At 37.5% G+C, this 12,747-nt stretch overlaps 1 protein-coding gene across 12 annotated transcripts in view; it reads left to right on the top strand.

Annotated features, from left to right (window-relative positions):
* MAP2K5 (mitogen-activated protein kinase kinase 5) overlaps positions 1 to 12,747 on the top strand; it is a 281,510-nt gene that overhangs the window by 10,423 nt on the left and 258,340 nt on the right. For all 12 annotated transcript variants that reach the window (XM_055088056.1, XM_028494957.2, XM_055088057.1 and 9 more), the window contains one exon: positions 10,209 to 10,276. In XM_055088056.1, coding sequence (XP_054944031.1) covers positions 10,209 to 10,276 — 68 coding nt within the window. The remainder of the gene's footprint in view (positions 1 to 10,208; positions 10,277 to 12,747) is intronic.

Consider the following 12,747-nt stretch of genomic DNA (forward strand, 5'->3'; position numbering starts at 1 on the left):
CAAGGGGAGAGGCCACAACAGTGAGAGGCCCCCGTACCACACAAAAAAAAAAAAAAAAAAAAAAAAAAAAAAAAGAAATTGTTGGAAAGATGTATTTTATAAGCTAATTTGTTGAAATTTTTGAGCGTTCAGTTGTTTATGGTATGATGGAACAACTCCTGAATAAATAAAACTTTAAGATATTTATAGTAATATATTTAATACTACAGAGTATACCCAACACTAACTTATACAAAGGAGGTGTTATATTTAGTGATATGAATTAAGCAATGAGAGAAAGTACAGTGTCAAATTTACCTGTTTTACATAGAGAAAAAGAGTTGAGTAAATGGAAAAGAGGGGAAAGGTTAGGTTCTCTTACTGAAAATTCAGTTCTAAGAAATGCCGTCTCTTCAGTGAAGTCTCCGATCCCCGCAGGTGTGGTTAATCTCTCTGGGCACTTTACTAGAGCACATAACCTATTGGGCCTCCCTTCCGGTTGGTTGTGTGCCAGATTTTGAATGACTTGGTGACAGAAACCATGTTTTATTTCACTCTTGATTTCTTCTTAGTACAGTTGGCCCCTTATATCCTTGGATTCCACACCTGCCCGATTCGTGGATGCGGAACCTGTGGATACAGAGGGCAAACTGTACAATGCCATTTTATATAAGGGACTTGATCATCCACAGATTTTGGTTTCCTATGGATGAGGGGAGTGGTCCTGGAACCAATACCCTGTGGATATTGAGGGACGAGTGTACTTTGTGCCTTGTAGGAATACCCTTGTTGAATAAGATGGAATGTTATATATGTCCGTATTCAAAAGAGAATTGTAAAATGCATGTAACCTAAAGCTTAGTAAGTAATTTGCTTTTTTTGGATTATTTTTGCCGTTGTGCAGGCGTGGGATGTAATTGGTTGGTGGTGGACAATTCAGGCTCCAAATTCAAATTCCCACACTTGACTGGGCCCTACGTCCCAAGGGGGCAGAGGGTCTATAGTGGTTATATTCTTTCTGATTTCTATCCCAGGGGATGGTGTTTCCAAGGGGATTTAGGAGTGAATGAGGGGAGGGAGTCCCATTTGTGCCAAACTTACCTCTTGGACTGATGGCCCTAAACCTCGTTGTTTTTTTTTTTTTTTTTTTTTTTTACCACTTTTAGGTCCTTTCTCCCTTACAATAAGAGCACAAATGAAAGTACTACCTTTCAATAAATAGTGTCTGATTTTTTTTCCTTTAGTTAAGAAGGTATAGATGATCTTTAAAAAAAATGCAAGCAGTATCGAAATAAAGCAACAAGTAAAAGCCCCCATCTCCCCAATTCCCTAGTTAACAGTTTCTTCTGTATCCTTCCAGAAATTTTCTCATATATAATATATACTGGATTGCAACTAGTTTCCCCTGCCCCCACTTAGTAGTATGTGTTGGGCCTCTTTCTAACATCAGTGTGTACAAGTCAACTTCATTCTTTTAGATAATTACATTATACTTAATTTTATGGGTATGACTTAATTTAACCTGTTGATGGACCAGTTTTAAATTTAAGATGTTACCAGTTTTTTAGTAGTATTAGAAAAAATGCAGCAGTCAACAGCATTGTCTCTTATGGCTTTCTCTTATGGCTTTCCACATTGTAGAAATGTATTTGTAGGATAAATTACTAGGATTTGGAACTACCGAAACAAAGAGTACCCATATTTTATGTTTTGATAGGTATTTCCATGTTGTTCTTTAGAAGGTAGAGCCAATTTGCACTCCCACCAGCAATTTTTGAGAATGCCCATTTCTCTCTACCCTCACCAGCTCTTGAGTCCAATAAACTTTTTAGTTGATGTCAATTTGATATGTGAAAAAGATTATTGTATTATTGTTTTATTTTTATTTTGTATTTCTCTAATTATAAATGAGCTTGAGCATCTTTTCATTTATATTTTGGCCATTTGTATTTAATTTCTGTGAACTATTTATCACCTTTGCCCATTTTTCTATTAGGATATTTGTCTTTTTCTGATTTATATAAGAGCTTTCCAATATTAAGAAAATTCCCCTTTGTCTTAGATGTTATAAATATTTTTGTTTAGTTTATTGCTTTCCTTTAAGCTTGTTTTGGTCTTTTTTTCTCTTTTTTTCCATGGAGAAGTTTAAAGTTTTTACAAGAACGAATTTGTCGTATTTTGTGACTTCTGGATTTATGCCATGCTTAGAAAGGTCCACATTCCAGGATGTTGAAAAAACATTAATTCAAATTCTTTTCTCTTCCTACTTTAATGGGGTTAAATACACATACACATTTATAAATATGTACGCTTGTATGTGTTTTTGTGTGGATTTTTTTTTTAATAAAACAGCATGTGTTTTTATTGCAAAGGCAGAAGATTTTTTTTGTACCATCTTTCAGTTTATTTTGGTGAAAGGAGGAGTCAGATGGTGATCCAGCTTTATTTTTCAAGCAGATAGACAGTTGATTCCATACTGGTTATTGAATAATTTGTCTTTTCCCAGATGTGAGAACACTTCTGAGATGAAGCTAAATTCCATAACCATGAAAAATCTTGAATGTTTGCATGTGTGGGCCCTACGTATGCTGTAGGAGCTTGACATTCATATAGGCCCAAAGATCCCTGCTGATTTTCACTATTTTATTAACAGATTAATGAGTACACCAACACGTGAGGTGATGGAAATCAACTGTGCCCACTAATGAGTTTCCTGTGCATATCTGTTACATGTGTTCCTCTCCCTGGATTTTCTCTAGACAAGTTACTGCTGTAAAATTACTGTTGGGCTGGTATTGCTGGACAGTAAAATCTTACTGTTGGCGTGAAAGATATGTTTTAAGTCAATGTAGACAAACACTGACTTATACCTATAAATACCATATGGCCCTACTTTTCCATGATACTCTGACGTCACATATTCTGATCTGTAGCCCTCGTAAGTATCTTCACACTGGTCAAACCATGTGTCTGAGTTTTGGTTCAGAAAATGGGACTATAGGATAAATCTTTATTTGTTTTTCTTTAACTGTGACCATTTTATACTCACTTTTCATTGAATAGATTCCTTTTCAGTTGTTTTATGAATTTCTGGAAAAATTCTGGGAAAAATGAAGTTTTATTTTCTTACAGTATAGCATGTGTAAAAGGTAACTGGTTGCTTATAAGAAAAACTGGGTAGGTTAATGAAAAATTGTAATTCGCAATAGATGTACACTGAGTCTAAAAATTAACATGTAAGAGTTAATTGTGTATCCTTAGAATTTGAGACGATTTGAAGAGAGCTTTAATTTATTGAAATTTTGTTTTGAAATATCATTGATGCAAAAAGTCCTAATCTTTTTTAGTCTTATGAGAGTAGTTATTATTATTAGTAGTAGGTATTTGTAGTCTTATTAGTTATTATTATTATTAGTAGTAGGTGTTAGTAGTCTGGCTGTTTTACATGAGAATTAAGAAGTTTAAGTCCTTTACCCAAGCACCAGGCTAGTTCCTTGAGGGCAGTAGATAATGCTGCTCATTTTTGAATTGCTAGAAACCCATCATAGTACCTGGCAGATAGTAGACTCAATTTTTGTTTCTGGAATGCATGGATGGTTGAAGGAATGAAGTAATAAGGACAAGCAAATAGATCCAGCATGTGGTGACTGCTCAAAACCTCAATTTGGTTTAGGTCACCATCATCTCTTACCTAGACTAGGACAGTGGTCCTCTAACTCGTCTCCTTGTTTCTGCTTTGCCTCCATATAGCCTCTTCTCCACACAGCAGCCAAAGAGATCCTTTTAGAAGTTAAGTGAGATCACTACAGTCAAGACCCTCCAGTGGTTTCCTTCTCACTCAGGAGTGATAGCCAAGTCCTTAACATGCCCTACAAGGCCCTGCCCTTCCTCATTTTCCCCCAACTCTGCCCCACCATTATTTCTCTGAACTCGTCTCTCTCCCTCCCCCATCTTATTCTCAATCTGTTGCAGCTACTCTGGCTTTCTTTCAGTCTCTCAAGCATGCCAGGTATTCTTCTGCCACAGGGCCTTAGCATGAGCTGTCCCCTCTGCCTGGAACATTCTTTCCCCAGATATCTGCATGATTCACTCCCTCATACCCTTCAGTCTCTCTCAAGTAGAGTGTAAACTCCATGAGGGCAGGGGTTTTCCTTTTTCCACTGTTATTACCCCCAGTGTCCAGAACATTGCCTGCTACATAGTGGGCACTTGAATATTTTTTGGAAAGAAAAAGGAAGCAAAGAAGTAAAGAAGGAATCAGGAGGTGGGAGGCATGGAGCTAAATTAAAATTCATGGATATGAGGATTTAGCTTTAGAAACTATGGCCTCTGGTCCTGACCAGATCTTAGATTCCACACCTGAGAAGGGTTCTAAACTTGACAGCTTTTCTGGTAATTTCCTATTGGTGCCTTTTTAACCTCTACAGTTATGTTTTCATTTCTTTCCTCTTGCCTTAGAAAAATGCCTTTGCTGTAGTTCTAATTGACTCTTCTTACCTGGCACTGAAGTAATATGACAAATGACATATAAAGTACAGTATTGCCTTAACTTTCTGTTACCCTAGGTAGAAGCTAAATTGTTTTTCTTGAAAGCCCGCTTGAGCCCTGCCGCTGCACTGGGTGCCGTTTGGCTGAGCGCTCCCCAGAGTCTGATGTTTTTGTGCTGTTTACTCAGTAGGCACTCTGCTTGCCATTCTGACCGCCCTTTACCTGAGGCTGCGTCTCTGCTCTTGGACCTTTATGTTCCTCCTCTTCGTTTCTCGTGTGGATTGCATGTTGCTTGAAATAAAATCGCTAACAACATATGGCCTGTTATGATTGTCTCTTCCCAAACTCTGCCATTTTGTATATTTGTGACACACTGCAGATTTTGTGAAGATTGCTTCATAATATTTGTTTACCATCTGCTGCACTCTATTTGGTATCTTGCTAGGATTTTTGCCTCCATTTTAAGTGACATTAACAAAATCCAGCCAGTACTTAGACTTTCTGGTTCTACTTTTGCTTCCCTAATGTGCTGGAAAATCATATTACTATGCTCCAGGCAGCTGGAGAAGCCTGGAATTCTCATTGTGAACCAGTGTATCAGAGTGCTCCCCCTCCTCTGCCTTCTTGGTCATATCTAGTAATGCTTTTTTGGTCAGAGGGCAAAGAACCTCCATGTGTAAGACAAAAAGAGTTCAAATTATTTTTTTCTGCTCTCTCTACTTCGTGCCATGGCTTTCTAGTGTTCTTCAACATATTTATACCTTTGAAACTCTTTGTGCCATTTTAGCAAGTTTTTTATGATTTATGTTTCCAGTTAGTGTACTTTTTATAGCTAATCCGGTTTGATAGGCCCAGCCAGAGTCTTTGCTAGATGGGCTGGCTGTGTATATCCAACTTTTTATTCAGAAAAGTATTTTAAGTTATTGTCATATAAATTGCTTGGTATGTATTTCTACTTTCTTACCCTTCACTAACTTCTCATTCCTCTCAATTCATTGTCTATTAAATTTTTTTTCCAGCTTTACTGAGATATAATTGACACATAATGTTGTATAAGTTTAGGGTGTATAGCGCATTGATTTGATCATTACATATTGCAAAATGATTGCCACCATAGTGTTAGCTAACATATCCATCCTGATGTATAATTACCATTTCTTTTTTGTGGTGAGAACATTCAGGATCTATTAGCAACGTTCAAGTATGTAATACAGTATTATTAGCTATAATCACCATGCTGTACATTAGATCCCCAGACTTTGTTAATCTTGTAACTGGAAGTTTATACCCTTTGACAAATATCTTCCCATTTCCCCACCTTCCAGCCCCTGGTAACCCTGAGTTTGGGTTTTTTAGATTCCACGTATAAGTGCTATCATACAGTATTTGTCTTTCTCTAACTTATTTTCACTTAGCATAATGCCCTCAAGGTTCATCCATGTTGTCACAAATGGAAGGATTCCATCTTTTTCATGGCTGAATAATATTCCTTGGTGTGTGTGGGGGTTTGTGTGTGTGCCTAGGTGGGTGTGTGTACACATCTTCTTTATCCATTCATCATTGATGGACACGAGTTGTTTACATATCTTGGCTATTGTGAATAATGATGCAATGAATATTGGAGTGTAGATATCTCTGTGAGATTCTGATTTCAATTCCTTTGGGTATAGACTTAGAAGTACGATTGCTGGATCATAATGGTAGTTGTAGTTTTAATTTTTTGAGGAATCACATACTGTTTTCCATGATGGTTGTATCAATTTTCATTCCCACCTACTGCACACAAGAGTTTTCATTTCTCCACATCCTCACCAACACTTGTTCTCTCTTGTCTTCTTGACGATAGCTATGTAACAGGTGTGAGATGATACCTCATTGTGGTTTTCATTTGCATTTTCCTGATGATTAGAGATGTGGAGCACCTTTTCTTGTACCTGTTGGCCATTTGTATGTCTTCCTTGGAATTCCTTGTATTTAGAGAGAAGTCTATTCTAATTTTAAATGTCAAGGCCAATGGTTTGCTCTTGGGTTGCCATGAGGGCATCTGATAGCTTGGATTTTGCCTCTGGGCCAGAATCATTAGTCTTCTCTTATGTGTAATTACTTTTCCAACTCAGTCACCTTTCTGACAAGAACGAGGAGTCTTCATTAAAACTACTAATTACAGATATTAAAGAATGAAGCAGACAGTCCTCCAAAGAGCAATCTGTAAAGGAGAGCAGTACCTACCTAAAATGGAGGCTCTTACTAATCCATAAAACTATTAATCACTGTGTCATATAAACCTGATTTTATCCTCAGGCTTTATTAGAATGCCTCTTTCAATTTACCTTGTCTCCTTATGGGACAGCTCCAGCACTTTAGGCTTGCATCAAAAGCTGTTCTGGCCTTTTGTCCTCAGTTTTCTGTCCACTTAAAGCAAAGTGCCCTTTAGTGTTTCATAGCTGCTTTCTATGGAACTGCTAGTAAGAGATTAGTCTGCTAACTGACTTCCCTCACAGTTACCAGATTATTTCCGGTAACTGAAATAATCCTTCAGAGATTTCATAGAATTTTAGAATTTGAGAATCTTTAGTTTTAAGTAGCCTTAAAGATTCAAGCCCTGACTTTGAGAGCTTAGAGAATTCTTTTTGTTGTTGTTGTTCTTGTTACTGATTTAGAGAGATGTGATTTAAATGATTTTTTCTGGAATCTGTGCCTTCTCTTTACAAATTATAAAAAGGTTTTTCACCTGTTTTATTGAACTCCAAGCACTTCCTCATTCCGTGTGAACAATACCTTATTGAGATCTTGTGTAAGTTGAAATTCGAATATAATCTGTCCCTTTGTAGCCACCATCTCGGTAGCTAGCTCTAGTGTAGAAATGAGATTTACAAAAAGCTACTTTGTTCAGACTGGAAATTTTATCAAGTTCAGGACTTCATAGAACAAATCATTTTAGTACACATCCAAATTGAGAATTTGATTTGGTTTTAAAACAAAAAATGTAAAGTGCTTTCATGTGTGGTAATATGTAACATTATATTCCTTTATACAATGTCTGTTTTTTCCCCTTTGTTTCCTGCATTTGTATGACAGCTTTTTGACTTAACCTTGAAAATACTAGTTTCTGGAACCTCTATAGAAACTCCGTTTCCAAAATCCCCTTTGTTTCCTGCATTTGTATGACAGCTTTTTGACTTAACCTTGAAAATACTAGTTTCTGGAACCTCTATAGAAACTCCCTCTGTTTCCAAAATTAGAATGGCATTTCTCTCCCAGTTTGGCTCTATAGAGTCTGTAGCTTTAAAAAAAAAAAAAAGAGGGAAGGAAAATGCTAGATTTTTCTGTAGTCCTTTATATATGTAACCTCCCTAGGAATGCGCCTTCTTTGTTACTGATAGTGACCATTGTGTGCCTTTTATACTGAAAATAGGCAGCTCTTGGTAGATAATACCAGTGGTGACTGTGACAGCTCCTAGCTATGTAGATATTCAGACAGTGTGACTTGATGATACTGATTTACATCGAGTTGGGAAACTCTGCAGGAGTGAACCTGTATCTAGGATCCAGGAACAATTACTTTGGAGAGAAAACCCCGGTGAGAGCTGTTGGCTTGGTCACTGAGCAGGACAGGCTCAAGTGCTGCTTTCCCTCATGATGTCAGATTGCTATTGGCTGTGGGAGAGAAAAAGAAGGTAGCATTTTGCTCTGAAATAGGCTAATTAGGGAGAATACAAGCTCCCTTCTAGGATTCCCATGGTGTGGTCACCAAATGGGGATATCTTAAGAACTGCGGCTAGACAGGAGGGAGGGCCTGCTGAGGTGTGGTGGGCTAAGATCCAGGTGCTGAACTGAACTCCCCCAGTATTCTCAGTAAGAGTCCCCAGAGTGTGTCATGCTAGCTTATTCTCTTTATGGTGAGAGATTTGTCTTATTGCCCAGGCCTGGGATCAGGATTTCTGCATCTGACCAAATCAGCAATTAGATGCCCAAGAGTGACCAAAAAAATAATAACTCAGTTTAACTAGTGCACCAGAGCTGAAGCATCCAAATGAGAGAGAGCCTGCCCCTTCCAAGTTGTCCCCCTGGGAGGCTGTGTACGTCTTCCAGCAATGCTGCAATTGCTCAAAAGGTTCTTAGCATTTTTCTTTCAACTGTACATTTAAAGTCTACCACATATGCTGTTATCCTGTTGACAGATCTTAATCTTTAGAAGGATGGAGTAGCTAAGTAAATATTTAGAAATAGCCAAAAGTCATTCTGGGTCCTGCCTGGCAGATAGTATAGATGAGCGAGTAATCAGATGGCCAGTTCCATTTTGGCCTAAAAATGAGATCTGATATTTTCACTTGGTTTATCTTCAGGTTATTAAAATAGTTTTGAAGACATATTTCAAAACTATTTTAAATAAGAGAAGGATCAATGAAGTAAGTACATTGTTTCTAGATGTGGCTGCTTTGGTGATCTACTTACTGAAATATATCCATTCTGGTTAAGTGGTTTTTTTTTTTTTTTTTTTAAATTATTTATTTATTTTTGGCCGTATCGTGTCTTTGTTGCTGTGTGTGGGCTTTCTCTAGTTGTGGCCAGCGGGGGCTACTCTTCAGTGCAGTGCGCGGGCTTCTCATTGCGGTGGCTTCTCTTGTTGCGGAGCACAGGCTCTACAGCACGGGCTTCAGTAGTTGTGGCTCGCGGACTCTAGAGCATAGGTTCAGTAGTTGTGGCGCACGGGCTTAGTTGCTTTGTGGCATGTGGGATCTTCCCGGACCAGGGATTGAACCCGTGACCCCTGCATTGGCAGGCGGATTCTTAACCACTGCACCACCAGGGAAGTCTGTATCCTCCAGTCTTAAGACCGTTAAATTATTCAACAATAGCATGAATCACCATTTGAAGCTTACTATGGTCAGAGAGTACCCAGTACAATTGAAACAGTTCAGAAATATAAAGAGAGCTACAAGATCAAGTGAGTTATGAGGAGAACTGTATTAGAGTTGCTTTGCAAGTTAACCTTATACTAGGCTCTCAGTTCTGTAAAAAGGGAATGATAGTAATCAAGTCATATTGTCCATATCATAGAATTATTGTGAGGCTTTTAAGGGGGTATGGAGCATAAATCACAGTGCCTTGTGTACAGTAGTGTTCAGTAAATGTTAGCCATTTTTATCATACTATTATGACATGACAGGTTGCCTGGGAGAGAGTAAGAATGGAGAAATAGAGGGATGGGGTGCCGTGTGGGAAAGGAAAAAGTACTAATAGTTAAATAAAACTAGCCTTTCTTCAGATTTTAAAGTTCTCCAAACCAAACCTCTTCAGTCATACTCCAGTTATATTGACTTTATTTTTAAAATTTCTATTTATTTATTTATTTGGCCATACGCACAGCACGGGAGATTTTACTTTCCCTATCAGGGATTGAACCTGTGCCCCCTGCAGTGGAAGCACGGAGTCTTAACCACTGGACCGCCAGGGAAGTCCCTATATTTACTTTAACTTAGATACATGTCTTGAATGACATGAGCAATATTTTAATTTTCAACTGTTCCTAAAATTTTTAGTTCTTTATTGAGATTCTGGTTGTATTCTAAACAGAAAAACAAAACCACAAACCAATAACCTTAACATCCACAAAATATGGTGTTGAGGATTTGGATATCAAGTGTACAAACCAGTTGTATTATGTTCCCAGATAACATAGTTTTTGTACATTAAGAAATGCAAATCTTATCACTTGTATTATGTTGCTTTTTAAACAGATGAAGATGAAGATGGTGATCGAATTACAGTGAGAAGTGATGAAGAAATGAAGGCAATGCTGTCATATGTAAGTATATTACAAATGAGGACTATTTTAAAAATGTTAATGTAATTGAGGATGCTGTTTCTTGGCATAATGAAGATATAAAAATAAATCACAGTTGCTATAACATTTTTCTATATAATATATAAGATTTTTAAAGATTTCCTTACGTGAAAGTTAAGGGCATTCTTTTCAAAAGACACTTACTGATCATATCATGAACATTAAGAATAATGCATCTTAATGACTTTTGCATTAGGTATGGTGCAGACTAAATGGACTATCAATTTCCTGTATTTTTTATGCAGTACTTAAAGTAACGGCTCATTAAAAACGAACCCCTGGGCTCTAAAAAATTTTTCAAAATCTACTTTCAACTGGAGATCTCTTTCACCCTTACAAACAGACTATAGTTATAATGTAGCTGCAGGCTTAATATGGATACGTGATTTAAGATGTACTCTCAGTTATTTTATGCACTAACCACCCCACCCCAAAATGAACTACAGGGTTACTTACTGAATCTAAGTGATTTGAATATATCCCGAAATGACTTTTCTTTTGTGTTTCAAATTTCAGTGAAAATTTGCATTGACATTTGTCTCAGGACTGAAGTAAACAGGAAAAAAGGATACATTTCTAAAACTTTAATACTAAGCTTGAATAATTCAATGACAATGAAGAGACATAGCTTCCCTGAGCCCTGATTTGTTCTTTTCTCTTATTTTTATTTTATTTTCTCTTATTCATTTTATTTTATTTTTTCTGAGTTTGCAGTCTGTGTACGAAACCTTCTCTAGTGGTCTAGCGAAAAGAGAGAGCATTGGACTGGAAGTAAGGAGACTGCTGCTCTCCTCTGGCTTCCTGGCCTTAGGCAAAACATTTAACCTTTCTGTGCTGTAGTTGCCTCATCTGTCACTTGTGGATAATAATACTTGTCCTTTCTACTGCACAGGGTCATTGTAATGACCAAATGGGGTGATGTGAAAGCCCTTTGAAAAGTTAAAAGTTCTATACAAATGCAAAGTGGTATTATGGTGGAAATGATGGAATCAGGGTCCTTGCTTTTCAGTGAGACTCTAATCTCAGCCAATAGTTAGGTTGTAGGTTTTTGATAGACCTCAACTTTAACCAGGATATTTTTTCGTCGTAATGAAAACTGTGAAATATCTGTATGGGCCAATAGTTTTAATTTAGGGTAGGAGGAAAGAGAACAAGAAGGATGGCATGATTAACAGAGCGTTGCATTCAGACGAGCACAGAGTAGGAAAAGTCAATTTCCCATTTACTTCTCATTAACTTATTTGAGAGTCTTTGTGCCCTGAGAATTTAGAGCAGGGCTCATCAGTACCTTGAAAGGCAGAGTAGGATTGTCTGCTGAAAGGTCTAGCACTAGTAATAGTAGATTGGCTAACTCTCCTGAGAATGTGACATGCTTATTTTTAGAAAATACACATACACACACACGGGTTCTAGTTTTTTCACATGCATTCACTGCAGAGAGTACATTACTGACATCAGTGTACTTTCATTATGTCTCTGACATAACCACACACAAAGGTGTATTTTCAAAAATGTACTTTTGGGAAGTACAAATGGTGCTCTTTGAGAAATGTTACTGCATGTGATCACAGTGATAGTAATAATCATTTCCATTTCTAAGTGGCCACTATACACTAGATGCTTAAGGTGTTTAATTTTCTTTGGTTTTAATAATCACTCTGTAAAGTAGATATTATCATGCCTATCTTTCAGATGAGGAAGCTATGGTTAAGAGACATGCTAAAGATCTTATAGCTAGTATGAATGTGAATATGGAATATAAATAAGTTCAGCTTCTCCTTGTGCAAGGCCCATGCTCCTTCACTGTTTTATACTGTTTCTCTCCCATCCACCTTCCTGCACATTTGTACTGGGATCTTTTTGTGTGTTAAAAAACGAAATTCATCTGAGTAAATTTTAAAGATCTGATTGGCCTATCCCATCCAGCAGACACAAAGACACTAAAGACTTCTGTAGGCAGGAGGCAGGACAAGGAAGTTATTTTAGCTAAGAGCTGATTGTTTCAGGCAAGGTCACCTTCCTTTGGGGGACAGCAGGGTCTATCAGGTGGATTACGTGACTAATGCTGACCAGGAAATCCCATACTGAGTGGTTAAGATTATATTCCTGGGAGAGGCTGAAACTGTAATTAGGTTACGTACTTTTAAGTCTTAGTTTGGTGACTTGGGCTTAGCACAGGTGACTCCATTTTGGGCCAGTTGTCTCTTTTTTAACATATGTCATCACCATTATTATATTCTAAATGATTTTTGTTTATATAATACCTTAGTTGAGATATCTATACCAAATATTCCTTATGACTTGTGCTTATTTTCTCAAATGCAGTGTTTATTTTTGTGTTATAGTAAAAGTTCTGTAATTGTCCTTAAACTTAAAAGTCCCTGGGCTTCCCTGGTGGCGCAGTGGTTGAGAGTCCGCCTGCCGATGCAGGG

Source organism: Physeter macrocephalus, chromosome 11 (genome assembly GCF_002837175.3).
Source record: "Physeter macrocephalus isolate SW-GA chromosome 11, ASM283717v5, whole genome shotgun sequence".
Classification (NCBI taxonomy): domain Eukaryota; kingdom Metazoa; phylum Chordata; class Mammalia; order Artiodactyla; family Physeteridae; genus Physeter; species Physeter macrocephalus.